Source organism: Pangasianodon hypophthalmus, chromosome 25, assembly GCF_027358585.1.
Source record: "Pangasianodon hypophthalmus isolate fPanHyp1 chromosome 25, fPanHyp1.pri, whole genome shotgun sequence".
NCBI classification, from domain to species: domain Eukaryota; kingdom Metazoa; phylum Chordata; class Actinopteri; order Siluriformes; family Pangasiidae; genus Pangasianodon; species Pangasianodon hypophthalmus.
In genome coordinates this window covers 5,384,997-5,400,167 of record NC_069734.1, presented here as the reverse complement: position 1 = coordinate 5,400,167, position 15,171 = coordinate 5,384,997, and the positions used below count along the sequence as shown (strand labels likewise).

The 15,171-nt window shown below is 36.6% G+C and overlaps 1 protein-coding gene across 1 annotated transcript in view; it reads right to left on the bottom strand.

Moving 5' to 3' along the window:
* The window catches only part of slc6a2 (solute carrier family 6 member 2), a 28,590-nt gene that overhangs the window by 9,639 nt on the left and 3,780 nt on the right, over nt 1-15,171 (bottom strand). The window contains exons 3-10 of the mRNA XM_026937573.3: nt 14,486-14,617; nt 12,791-13,028; nt 5,540-5,678; nt 4,614-4,748; nt 4,268-4,371; nt 1,472-1,596; nt 975-1,087; nt 46-174 (exon numbers count right to left, since the gene is read on the bottom strand). Of these exons, the coding sequence (XP_026793374.1) occupies nt 46-174; nt 975-1,087; nt 1,472-1,596; nt 4,268-4,371; nt 4,614-4,748; nt 5,540-5,678; nt 12,791-13,028; nt 14,486-14,617 (1,115 nt within the window). The remainder of the gene's footprint in view (nt 1-45; nt 175-974; nt 1,088-1,471; nt 1,597-4,267; nt 4,372-4,613; nt 4,749-5,539; nt 5,679-12,790; nt 13,029-14,485; nt 14,618-15,171) is intronic.

The window sequence follows — 15,171 nt, the reverse complement described above, 5'->3', positions numbered from 1 at the left end:
AAAGTTCCCATTATCTCACTTCCATGGTAATGAGATGATTCATACCTTTGTAATGCACAATAATGCAACCAGGAAGGTCCCAAATGCAGTGATGAAGGTAAACAATTTCCTGTTTCTCCTTAGTATCTTGAAGTCATCTGTGAGTCCAGTGATGACTGCTTCCATGCCACCCATCTGAACAGAAAGAACACACTGGATGGATATGGGGAGGTTTAAATGTGAGAGTGCTTGTGTGTGATGTGTTTGCTTTGCTAATCTGTTGACAGTTTTTGTTTCAGTTTTATCAGAATTTCCGTTATGTGTCACAAGTTGTTGGTGGCATGCTGGTGACAAACCAATGCCACAATGTTGCCTACAACACATTTTGTACATTATTTTGTGAAATATCTACATTATATATATTATCACAAAATATTCTTATTTATTTGCTTTTTTGGGTTTTTGGACTAAAAAATCTTTTTTTCTTTGTCATACTTAAAAAAAAACAACTTTGTAGCTTTTGTTATTTTGACTAGAGCTTATGTTTCCAGAAGAGTCTGGGCATAGGCATCAATGGACTCGAAGACTAATTTTATAACATCATTTGTTATCATTTGTCATGACGATTTGGAGCATTCATGAGTCTTACTTCAGGCTAGCTAACTGTAGCTAACTGGTTAGTGCTAACATTAAAAGGATAACCGTTTTAATGCTAGCACTAACAGAAATCCTGTTATGATCCTGCTCATGATAGCTAGCTAGCTAATAAAATCTGGAAAAAAAAAAGCCTGAGCATACAGTACATGAATGTTAAGGACATTCTATTACTTCCATATATGGACACAAAGGCATGCCCACCCAAAAAAAACCCATATATGGACTCTTTGACACACCTACATTTCCATAAACAGCATCAAAGCGAGACAGCACATTGAAAAAGTGATTCTTGCTGATTTGAGATTAAGATCTTATTTTTTCCTCAGTAAGTGACTTACAGAGCTGTCAATGCCTAGGGTTAGAAGCATGATGAAGAAGAATATGGCAAAGAAAGTGGATCCAGGGAGAGTGGAAATGGCCTCTGGGTAGATAATGAACACAAGCCCAGGCCCTGCATTCAAACACACATCAGAAATAGATGGAGTAGTACAGGCTGATATTCTTAGGAATAACAACACAACACAGATAGAACAGCAAGCACTTTATGGTTATATTGTGCAATAAGAAATAGCATAATAATTAATAATAAACAAAATATTACAACTCAAGTAAATTACAAAAATACTACTCTAAATATTCCACTCAGTGAATTGGTATTCAGAACATTCGTAGATTTTCAGATATCAGATTTTCACGGTTGTTATTCTGAATCTTTTTATGATTCAGCATTATAAAATGATGGAATCAAGGATCCACCCTGCAATCAAGTTAAAACTAATTTTAAAGCTGATTAAAATAGATGTGTAGAGCTGATAAAGAGATGTGACATACACACCATCTGTGGCCACTTCCTTGATGCTGACGCCATGCTCATGGGCCATGTAGCCCAACACTGAGAAGATGGCAAACCCTGAGAAGAAACTGGTGATGCAGTTTATGGTGCTGGTCAGGAGGGCGTCCCTGCAAGAGCACAGTGAAAAACAGGTTGTTCCTTTCAACACATTACTAAAATTTATAAAAGTGTTGCCACTGTATTTCTGTATTTATTTCTATAAACAATAGTTCGTAAAGTTAGGAGTCCAAACACTGAAGGTGATTGTATTTTTTCATAACTAGTGGAAGTCTAATAAATTCTGTGGAAGTCAAAAATTCTTGCCACCAATTTTTGTTCTTTAAACTCTCTAGTGCCCCAAACAGGGCAAGGTTTGTTACAGGATTATCATTCCAATTTCCTATAATACTATAGCTGCGATGACCTGCTGTCCCATTCAGGGTGTATTCCTGCATTGCATCCAGTGTTCCATGCATAAAGGCCAGATCTACTGTGACCCTGATGATTGTAAAGTGGTTACTGAAGATGAATGAATGTAATTCTATAGGATAATCCAAGTCAGAAGGCTATGATTGCATCTAGATACAATTTTTTCAAATCCATTACACATATCACAGATTTATCCAAATGAAAAGGATAAAGTCTTAGCTTCAACATTTGCCTCTGGCCATTGCACAATGCTTGGATCACCTAAAAACTATTTGCAACTTGAAAATATGTATTTTTAAATTAGAAACTAATGCAAGACTTGCAATTACTATCTATCATCTTTGATCTATGATCCCTCCAATGAGTAAATATGTGTTATTACAAAAACATGGACTCTTTCACTGACTTTCTGTTGTCTCCTAAACAGAATAGTAAATCTAAATTTTATTGGAACCATGTCTTGGCTCTGAGTGACATATTGTTGTTTAATCCAAAGACAAGAGAGCCTTGCTTGCCCACTAGCATGGAGCCAAGCTATTGTTCATCTATTGGGGAGCCTGTGTGAGATCCCATGTTTAATTACCTCATCGAGCTATCATCGGGCCTGGTTAGCATGAGTTCAGGCTGTTAACACAGCTCAACAAATGACTTCAGAGTGTTGTTGGAGTGTGGTCCAGTGATTTTTAGTCTTTGTGTCAGAAATGTGGCCAAATATGGCCAATTTTGCAGCCTCTAGAAGTACACAGAAGTACACTTACAGTGTAAGTGAAAAGAGTATGCACTTGACCTGCTCATTACAGTGCCCAGTGGTAGTTCAGAAGTTAGTGCTTATGATGGTATAAAACTGTTGTATAATCTGCAAATTGGATTAAAAAGCTTCTGAAGGGACTCCCGAGTGGTGCAACAAAAAAAGCCTTGAAATCCCAATGATGCCACAGTCTTCCATGGCCAGGAGTCCAAGAGAGCAAAATTGGCCATGCTTTCTGGGTGGGAGAGTGGCTTTACTCTTTCCTCTATTACAGCAACAGTAACCAATCGTAGGCATCCGTGAGCTCATGTATGTGGAATAGAACAGTTAGTGCTTTCCACTGAAAAGCCACACTGTGATGTTACATGAGCAGCAGTTGGAAAAGACGCACGCAAAAAACACGTGCTAATCCTAACCCTCTCCACTTGGTAGCTGTCGTGTGATAGGGCAGAGCTAGATAGTGGGTGAGAATTGGCAAATTACCAAATATAAGAAAATGGGGTAAAAATCCTCCCAAAAAGGCATTAGCTTTTGCATCAAATGGAAATTAGCTCTCCTGGTATATGAAACCAGTGGATTTAGGCTTTATATGGGTATGTTTCCCTTTGTGTTTCATTGTGTTGCAAGAAAATGTATGAACACTAACCCTGCCACTGTAAAGTCCCTAGGAAATTGTACTTTGCTACTTTATTTGTTTAGCATTTTAGTTGGAAAAGGAATCCATCCTTTATCTGTACCGCTCATCCGACACAGGGTCACGGGGAGCCTGGAGCCTGTCCCAGGAGACTCGGGCACCTGGAAGGGGTGCCAACCTATCGTAGGGCGCAATCGCACACACACCCATTCACACACCATGAACAAGTTAAATATGCCAATCAGCCTACAATGCAGGAGTACCCAGAAAAAAAACCCCAAAGCTCTAAGAGAACATGCAAGCTCTGCGCATATAGGGTGGTGATGGGAATCGAGCCCCCAACTCCAGATGTCTGAGGCAAACATACTAACCACTAAACCAACATGCACCCCATAAAGACATATAAATTGAAAGCTGAAAGAAGGGTACAAATGTTAATTGCCACTCCTAAACCTAGTTTTAACCTTCATCATGTGAATTGTTACAAACAATTGTGACAACTTGTTTAATTTTTATGGACATGTTTCTCCCTGTGCTATCGATTTCTGTGAATATAACTATTTAATGTAGTTTGATGTAATTGATGTAGTTAGTAATATAGAAACAGCATAGTCCCTCAAGTCATAATATCTCTCTATTAAAAAAAGGCTTTACTGAGACACATGGACCTAGTAGCAACACACAAACTCTTATCAGTAAGGCTTAAGGCTCCTTCTATCTGACATGTCCTTTGGACTGTGACACAAAGCAGAGATGACATTGGCCTGGTAAGAGCATAAACTTGACACTGGCCACAGCTCTTATTCAATTAAGCAACAGCTCCAAGGAGAAAGATGGAGATAGCCATCATTTACCTGAACCACTGTCTATTTAATGACACAGAAAGATGGGAATAAAATGCACAGATCTGCAGTGTCCATGATATAGTGCTGCTGACGGAGACCGTGATATCCAATCCCAACAGATCACATCAGTGACTGTGTCTTACCTATAGCAGTTGTTGTCAAATTTATTGTAGCTGGCAAAAGCGATAAGCACACCGAAACCAGCCCCCAGAGAGTAGAAAATCTGAGTGGCAGCTTCAATCCAAACCTGCAACATACAAAAGACAACAATACACACAGAGGACAAGACATAATACATATAGATAACACTGCAAATAACAATATAGTACAATGATCAGAAGATTATAGTTAGTCCCAAGGAAAATACATAATGTTATATGGATATGCTATTATGTTAATAGATGTAAATAATATTCCAAATGATAATATGGTAAATTGATAAGATGATAGTTCCAAGTTCATTTAAATTGAAGTTAATCAGAGGCTCACTTGAGGATTGTTGAGCTTATTGAGGTCAATGTGGAGGTATGCACGGATTCCGTTCATAGCACCAGGTAGTGTGATGCCTCGGATCAGCAGCACCAGAAGTACAATGTAGGGCATGGTGGCAGTGATATACACCACCTAAACATGATAAATAAAAATGTCCAATAAAAATAATAAAAAAGATAAAAAGATAAAAGTGAAATAATAAAAAAAATTATTTAAAAAATATTTTTTATAATTATTTTTTTATTATTTTTTAAGTAGTCAACTCCTTTTATAATTATTTTTTCATTAATTTAAAAAAAATAATAAAAAATAATAAATTATACAAAATGTTATACAAAATGTTGCATCTCCCTTTCGGAATGTTATAAATATTTCCTGCCTCCAACCACTTTCATATCTTCTTAACAGCTTTAGAATCCTCTTTCATGCATAAATCCTTTCATGCATAAATTATTATAAACCATATCCAGATCATTAGATGATCTCATTAATCAACAATAGCATGCAAATAATAATAATAAAAAATCTAAACATGACTCATAATAAAAGTTACTGAAGTTTTACAAGTAAAAGTAAAATGTGGTAAAAAAAAAAATACTGCTGAAAAATACTTGCAATGTTTAAAGTTATATAGTACTCATATATCTGATATATTATATATAACATTCATGTAACTGGACTCCCATGAGCATGTCTGGTTTCCATCTCTTATTGCTTGCTTTAAAAATAAATACTATGTAGTTATGTAATGTTACAGTACATAGTATTTATTGCATTGCCACCAGTATGTGATGCATGAACCAATTTGCAGAGAATCTTTGGAATACATAAGATACAAAACAAAAGTGTAATATAATCAGCATAGTATATAGTGTAATATATTGTAATTTAATTTAAAAAAAAATGCTCAGGCTATTTAGTACCTTTCCAGAGGACTTTACGCCCTTCCACAGGCTGAAGTAGAGAATAAAGACGACCACCACGAGGCAAAGCGTCAGCTCCCAGCGAGGTTCTTTCAGGTCATCAATGCCTTGACTCTCATGGATGCGCAGTACCTCTCGTCTAAGCAAAGAACACATTTTAATAAGTCTGCCAAATTTAAGAAGGTAATTGATGTTATTGCTTAATAAGTAATATGTTAAAACTTTCATAGCCTGTTTTTCTGAATTATCAAGTAGCCTGTGATTTACACAGAGATTGTTTTCATTGAAATGAATATATAACACAATGTTTGATTGATGTCTTTAAAAGGGTTAGGATTAACTACTGTAAAACTGTAAAGTATGACAAACAATCACTGGTGCTCACACTGTAACTCATCTTTACTGAAGGTGGCAGAAGTCACAAAGCATTCAAGAGTCAGAACAACACAACACTCATATAACCATCCCTGGGTTAATCAGAGAACTACAGAAGAAGGGTTTGTCCTGGCACAAACAAGTTGAGATAAGTGTGCATTTCACTGCTTTCAGGAGCTCCTCAAAACTGATAAGAACTGAACGGGACTACAGCCTGTCAGAAGATCTCAAAAAGACTGTGGTATGAGTTGGTCACAGGGCTTGTGAAATTATTATATGCAACCAAACACTACACTGAGATTATTTCATTTGCTTTTAAAAACAAAATTGGTGGAATGCATACACGTAAATAACTAGAAATTGCCTATAAATTGCTAAAAATTACAAGAAGAGGTGGAGAAATTCATTAACTAGCCCACTGGTCAAGTAAAAGCTCAAAGTTGCTGCCCATTTGCTGTCGTGTTTCTGAATTTGCTGTCGAGTTTCCGAATTTGCTGTCATGTTTTTCTGAATTTTCTGCTGTGTTTCTGAAATCGCTGTTGTGTTTTCGAATTTGCAGTTGCAGTTTTGGTTTGTAAATGTGTTTAGCACATACAGGCTACAGTCAGTTATATATTCAGTTCCCTTAGTTAAACACATACACAGCCTTGTGTGACTTTTCTCTTCCATCAGGTCTTATTCCTGCTCCGTGGGATTCCAAAGGTTTCAGAAATTTATGGCCGCATAAATATGAAAAGATGAAAAGTACCACCCACATATGGGGCCTCTCCTTAGAAGAGATAAATATTATTCATGCTGTATTTCTCTTTCTTAGTGTCAGAGCAAAGTATTACCTCCACACATTCTGAGAAAAGGCAATCATGATCCAGATTCCCAGAAGTTCAAAGGGAAAAGAATTTAAGGCCATTGTTCTTAAATGCTAAACAAACACCTATAGGAACCTGCTGTTTTGTGCTTTTCCTTCCGAAATAAAAAATTCTCATGAAGAAGTTATTGTTTCCTTTTTCATTTCACTCCTTTTCAGTTTACACTACAGTTGGTGGGAAAAAGGCTAAATGGTAAGTAGGTCTAGATTTAATTTTGCTCTTAATTGAAACTTTGCCCTTAACTTCCCTTTTCATAACCACTTGTATGATTTCTTTGTATTCTTGTTGCCATTTAAAAGTGATGCTCAAATAGTTGTCTCTGTGAAACATGGGAAAACATTCCTATTATAATCTGAAACAGATCTCATCTGTCTCTACTAAAGTTTCCAAAGGCGAGGCTTAAAACTTTAAACTCCTGCTTCCAATCTGAATTGACAGCTTTCTTTTACAGCAAAGTCCAATGGTCTGAGTTCACCATAAAAACATAAGCATCAAATAATATTTCTTAAATGATTCTTGCTGGTCAGGAGGTACTGAGTAATTTTCTACAACAACACAGATGCAAGATCAAATACATATGAAAACACATACAAATGTTTAGAATTCTAGCTTATTTTCCCCCACAGGGATTTGTTTTCCAGGTGCTCTTTTTCTTTAACAAAGAAAACAGTGTAGTCTTGAGAAGTTTCTACATAAGGAGAGTGCAGAATACATACGGAGAATAGTCAGATGTAATGCAGTTAGGTAAAGTCTGTGGAAAAACTTTATTTAACAGAGAAAAATGCATAATTACTGGCAAATTGCCAAGGTATAAGCAGAATAAATCACTCTGGAACATTTTACTACTTACTGAACCTACTTACTGGTGAAGACAACATACAATGCTTAGGAAACTGCATTAATTGAGTCAATATCATATCCAGCCTCTAAGAGATTACTACATTTGGTAATGGGATAGGAGGAAGCAGGTAAAATGAATAAAATAAAACACGAAAATAAACGGCTTCACTATTTAACAGATAGTGTGAACATAGTTATATATTTAATAGTTATATATTTAAATTTCCAGACAGCTATACAATTTTCGCAGGCAAGTATTTTTATCATTATTTAAGGAATAACACACAACAGGCAGTCTTAAACCCGAGTGATTTGCCAACACATCCACAAACATCCACAAGACAAGATTGTTTCTGTTATTCATTACAGTGTAAACTGTGATTCTTTGGAAAAGCCATACAAGCCACTATGTATGAGCTGGTACGTTAGAAACAATGACGTATCAGAAGAGTCATATTACTACAGACCTATCATTTTATAGCTAAAGTTTCAGATAAAGATTTGCCAAACTCTTTATCCAAAAAAGCAAAAGTGCTAATGTTAGTAATTCTTAGTGATATAGATGAACATGGGCCAACAATGCTCATACACAGTTTAGAAGGAGAAGAGAGCTTCTTTTACTGTTGTTGCTCTTTTATTTCATTTAATTTAGAAGAACCCCCCCTTATGCCGAGACAAACCCATATTTTGAACAGTCATTGGATATTTGACCCTCCATAACATCTGCACGGATATTCTTTAGCCTTTAAAGTCTTTATTTAAAGAAACTAAATTAGAGAAAATACCCTTTCTCATCATTAAAAATCTAAAATTAGATTTTCAATAGAGAATCCTTCCTGACAAAATAATTATTTCAAGACTAGGTTTAATCTGTGTCTAGAAGAATTTTTTGACAACTACTATTACTTCCCACCCACTAGAGACAGAGATTGACTGGCAAAACAATGCACTGAAATGAAATGTGGGTGGTAAGATGGCTGATGAAACTTCCTCTTCTTGACACTGTCACACTTTCTTTTCTCTAGAAGTCATACTTGATTGCCTACTGCAGAAAGACATAGTGGTGACATGTGACACTTCCTTTTGGGGTTGCCAAGGCTATCTGTTGTTTTCTGTTCCTTTAAGTTTACTATATGGTGAAATGTCTTGGAAAGTGCAAACCAAATCAGTTGAGATTCTCCAAACATAATCCAGTGTGTAACATCATGGTTCTCAAAGTGGGGTCCAGGGACACCCAAAGTTCTGTCAAACATAGCCAGTGGATCTGCTATTATAAAAATAATCTATTATTGAAGCTATATTATATATTCTTATACATTATATTAGCCTATTTGATTGATTGGTCACTTGAATGGGTGTAATCCAAACCTTACTCACTTTCAGTAACTGCTCTATCCTGAGAACACCGGACAGGCGGGAATGCACCCTGGCTGGGATTCCAGTTCATCACAGGGCACCATGTATACACACTAACACCTAAGATCACTTTTCTTAGCCAATTCACCTACTGGCATGTTTCTGGGAGGTAGGGGGAAACCGGAGAACCCAGAGAAAACCCACATGGACATAGTAGAAAAATGAACAGAAACTCCACACAGACAGTAAGACAAACTCAGGATCAAACCAGGGACCCTGGAGCTGTGAGGCAGTGAGGGAGACGCTACCTGCTGTGCCACGGCACCACCACAATCCAAACCTCATTAACTCAAAAACAAGTAGTCATATCATTTCTGTGAAATTGAACATGATGATGACATGATGACGGAAGGTTTAGGAATAAAAAAGCACTACAGTTAAAATATATAGCCAAAATATATAGCCACATTTAATTCATGAGTATTGAATATTTAAATCATTGGGTTATGTTCATTAAATACATCTGTACTGAGGGGATAAAAAAGAACTGGTGTAAGACTCCTGCTGGATACACTAATGAGACTAATCATAGTATCCTACGGTTGTTTTTTTAGACTCAGTGTCATGGTTAGTGCTGGCCAATGACAGCTGACGAACCCATGCGTCATTATGTAAGAGACCACAAGGAGAAAGGTAGACATGTAAGACACAAATAGAGAAAGAGCAACATAAGAGAGAAACGAACTGTAATATAAGGATGAAAAAAGAAAAAGAATGGAGCCAGTGAGAAATTAAAGAGCAAAGAGGTACAGTATGCCAACTAGACTAAACTTAAGACTTTTGCTTCGAAGGGGATGGTTTTTTATTGCCTGGCAAGGTCAGGGTGGTATAATCAGCTTAAAAGCCCAGAGTTTATCTCTTGTGGCTTTCACTACCTTCCACGTGTATTATAAAACAGCTTTATGGTGAGTCTTTTGAATTTCACTTTAACAAAGACATCAAACACCACCTTTCCCTGTTCCCTGTAGATAAAACTATATTTATCAGGGGGAAGACTTCTGCCTAATGCTTTGAGTTCTTCCACATAATTCTCACACTCAGGAATGCCTTTGCAAGTAGAAACTACAACATTTTTCTAAGTAGTCAACTCCTCTGTACTTTCTTTAATTATTTCACTCTGTGCCTGCATGGAATTCCTCAGGGTTATACAGTTGCCTCCCACCATACAAAAACATTTCAGCAGATGGTAACTACTCTAAATTGCAACAGGTATGAATGATTGTGTCCTGTGATGGACTGGAATCCCAACCATGGTGTATCCCAATGTTCCACGATAGGCTTGGATTCTCCGTGACCCTGTCCAACAGTTGCTCTCACTGAAGCAGTTACTGAAGAGGAATGAATGCTGTGGTTCCAGCAGTGATTTGCACATCAGTTTAAATATTGATATATTTTTTCCAATTCCTCTGCAGAACCCAATCTTAAGGATCGGCCATTCTTTAAGGTATAAATGCTTTCCCCCATAAATTTTATACTTATATTATACTACACATTGAAATACAGAACATGAAAATAAGTTGGAGGCTTCAGGACCTTAGGGGTGCAAAAAAAAAATAAAAAATTATAGTTATGATATGCCTTTTGACCCACTTTTAACATTCAAATGAACCAAAGATGTGTGACTTCATGACATATTAACAGGAGGACAAATCAAAATGCTTCTAATCCATTCTAGGAGGTGTTGATTAATTTTCTATAAGCGCAGCACGGTCAGTAGTGCAGGCTACAAGTTAAATCACAAGTTTATATTAATGCGTTTGCCTTAATTCATTATACATGGATGCGTATGGCAGGCACTCCACATAAACTGATTAAAAATGTGACTGCTCATAGACCTTTATTTAGCTTTTTTGTAAGGAGTCTCCAGTGTCAACTTCTTTAATATTACACCCAGTAATAGTTTTTCATTGTTAGCTGACTGAACGTTCTCAAACTTCTTTTTGACTCCATGTTAAGAAAATATTTACACACACCTCAAAATGATTTCACCTTCTGACTAAAAGAATAGCGATTAATGATTCAGAACGCTGTTAAACAAAGACTAGATCCACCTTAATGTACCTTTCCTCCATAACACACTCATGAAAACACACTCAGTCAGACATCACTATAAATGAAGAGCACTAATATTTGTCTAGCCTGGTTGAACTGAAATAAAACTCTTGCTAACGTACTCATTTTCCAGAGAAAACCACAATTTCTAAAAGTATGCAAAACATAGCTCAGATGCCCCAGCGTCTTGAGTATGAAGAACTCAAATTGTCTGGATTATGACTGAACATCTATAATATTTTTTTCCACTGCAGATGATCCTCACTTTCTAATCAGGCAGCTTTAGTAGGATTCATGAATCACTGTTTGGAAATGAAATCTTCTTTGTTTAAACCCCTGGGCTTCAGCAGCAGACCTTAAGGAACTTTCTTCTAGGGTTTGCCTAATTGCATACGCACATGATAGTTGCGCAAATCGGTATCTCCTAATATACATAATATAAAAAAAAGTTCAAAATGTGAACATTATAATGAGACCTACTGGCAAAAAAGCAAACACATTATAAAATGATGTGTAAAACCAAGAATGGAAAATAAACTATGCTATTTAAACAAACTCTGCTATAAATGATATTCTTAAGAACAGGTGATCAGTGTCAATGCAAAAGAACTCCTTGCTAAATCAAACTAATCACAATGAATAAATATTAAGCCAGAAAAAATATTTTCAGTGGATCTTCCTTAAACCACATTTATTCAATTTCAGATCCAGCAATTTGGTCCGATAATGATACGCCACTGGATTTATAATTATGAGATTTATTTGAAAGAGACCTCCAAAAACATTCTGAATGCCTCAGACATTATTCCTTCTGCTGGACAGAAATTTTCCGTTCTAAGTTTCACTTCACATACAACTCAGAAGATTGCTGGAATGCAAACTGCTCTACTTTCAAACAGCCATCCAGTGCTTGTACGCCCCACTGCTTTTGGCTAGACTGAATCAATTATGGCACCTTCCACGCTCTACTACTGTTAACGATTAACGCCTGAAACCACTCAACACATCCCATCAGCAGTACGATCCGATTTAAAACATGTTTTCAGCTATTCCTACTTAATCTAAAGAAACAAATATTAAGTTGCCAACAGATGCTTTATGGAAGTGCTGCTAACACAAAAAAATAACAGTGGAGGCAAAGAGATGGAAAATAAAATGCTGAAATAAAATAGAGTGGAAACTTTGGTGCCATGATAAGGTGCACTGACTGACTGGGGCAACATGATACTATAGAAGTAGTTCATTGAATGGATATGGAAACATTAGGAAAAAACCAACTTATTATAGCAGCCATGAAAACACTAACCAGCCCAGTCTCATAAAAAAATGTAAGGTGTAATAAATGCCAAACCCCTCTAACTCTACTCCTCCCTCTGAACTTAACCATTCATAAATTTTCATATTGCGAGAATCTTTAGTCATACTAAAGACATACTGTACTGTGTAATTAGATTGATTTGTACAACAAATTTGAAAAACTGCATGAAATATCCCATTTAACTGACACTGTTAATGGAGACCAAAAGTAAATTCACATAAACTATCCAGAGTGGAAAAACTGTCCCACTGAAGAGTATGAAAGATGACACTGTTGTCCACAAAAAAATGCATTTGGCCCTGCAACTCAATGATGCAATGCTACAAAACAAATCCTAAGCACGAACAAAATATAAGATTTGAGATTAGGAATGATTAAACTCACTCATAGAACTCAGCAGCAGGCGTTCGCTTGTACTTGGCGTAGGTCGCATTGCCCAGGAAAAAGGAGCCATTGATGAGTTTGGGGTCTTTGCACATGGGGCTGTTCCATGTGTTGTTACAGTGCTGCCAGGGCAGCTCACTCGTGAATGAGGAGAACAGGTAGTACAGAGACCATGCTATAATGACGTTGTAGTAGAAGCCCACATACAAAGCTATGATGATCACGGTATAACCAACACCTGCAGATAGTTGGGACAGATGATTTAGTACATTCTTTTAAAAAAAAAACAAGAATTTTAGATAGTTAAAAGTTCATATAGTGTGTTTAGATCATGTCGGAATTGCAGGAATTACAAGATGACAGCTCTGGGAACACAGAATCGTTTCTATGGAAACTCATCTGGTGCCTTAACATCTTTTATATAGAAACCAAAACTATGCTATTTATTTATTAGCTAGGACTAGAAAATAATAGGGAATATTTGACATTGCATTTCCAGCTGCATTAACTGTGGATGCCATTGCTGGTGTTTCTGGTCATGTATGTTTATAACAAAACACACAAGTCAGAGCACTCAGAAACTTTCCCAGCTGGTAATTACATGTTTGACAGAGATTTGAGTGCTTTTTAAAAGCACTTTGGAAGCTCATAATTATCATAATTCCGACATAGCATGAACATGTCATTAGCTTTCTACAAGGGTTTTGATTTGAAAGTATCTCTGGATAAGAAACTGTCTGTTCTAGGATTCTACATAAAATCTCTAAGGGTTCCCTCTGAAAGAGAAACCAAAGACTGTTTTTTAGATCAGTGAAGGGTTTCAGTCTCCCAGGCTTATAGCTAATAGTATCAAATGTAATAGTAGTTTAAAAAATGGATGTACTTTGACTACATCCTTCATCTACATACTTCTACTACATCTAGACGTGTACCATATTAAAGGAAAACTGTCATAGTAAGGTTTTGGGCCACAATGAGACACCAGAAGAGCGTCATCGATTGTGGCTTGGCATCGATTCTATAAATCTCAGGAACTGTACTGGGGGATAAACACTATTCTTCCAAAAGATATTCCCTCAGCTGGTGTGTTGATGATAGTGGTGTAGAGCACTGTCTAACATGTCACTCAAAAATCTCCCATAGGTGTCCAATTGAGTTGAGATCTGGTGAATGAACGTCACAGCATCCTCATCAAACTATTTAGTGAGATCTTATGCCCTGTGGATGGGGGTGGAGTCATCCTGGAAGAGACCACATCCATCAGGATAGAAATGTTTGAAGAATATTGTATTGATTTGCAGTGATGCTTCACTCAAAGGGGACAAGTGGACCCAAACCACGCCAGCAAAATAAATACATGCTCCAGACAGAACAGTATAACAGAGCCACCAGTTTTTCCTTTAATTTGTCACCGGTCTGTAACATGATTAATAAATCCTCAGGAAGACCTACAGGTACCATTCCAGTAATGAATGTGCATTTGTTTTAAAAACAAAGGATTGTGAATACAATTACTGTTATTTTATGATAGGGCCATATGCCAGAATTTAAAATCTAAGTACACAAATTAATTCAGCATATTAAAGCTACAATAATGCATTTAATTTTTGAAACAGATACTACAAGCTATGAGATGATCAAGCTGAGTGTCTGTGTAAGAAGGTAATGAATGAAAGAGAGATTTTAAAAACCCACCTTTGAAAACGGGGCAGATCTTCCACACAGTGGCTGCCCCTTCTCTGTTATACTGACCCAAAGCCAGCTCCATGTAAAACAGCGGCATTCCCGCAATGAACAGGAACATGGTGTACGGGATCAGAAAGGCCCCTGAAGAAAGGATTTGCATGAGTGTTATCATTCCAGAAACATAAAGAAGAAAGAATAAAAGAAACTGAGAAGATTGTCTACATGTGTACTACATTATGTACAACTTGACATAAATGATTATGTGGTGAAATTCAGTTTTCTAAACAGTTTTCTATAATCGATCTAAAGCTAAGGGATGATCAGTGATCATACTGTACACTGACAGTAAAACAATAAAACCCTGTTGTGTATTGTGTCTTATTTCTTTGTATTTTATATCTTCTTTTTATATTGTACAACCCTAATTTCATTATAGACATGGAAACAAGATTTACAAAGTAAGCACTAGAGCACTAGTTGATACGGGATATGGGATCATCTTTGATTTCAGACACCAACAGATCTCGTGCTCATATCTTTTTTATAGAAAACAGATGCCACATACATATGATCCACAGTGTTTGATCAGAAAATATCAAAGCTTCATATCATTCTTTTGTATAGAGGCTTGCAGAAAAACTTCCATAGTTTGATACTCTAACCTAAATAAACAGATGTGAAAAAGTCACTGCAGA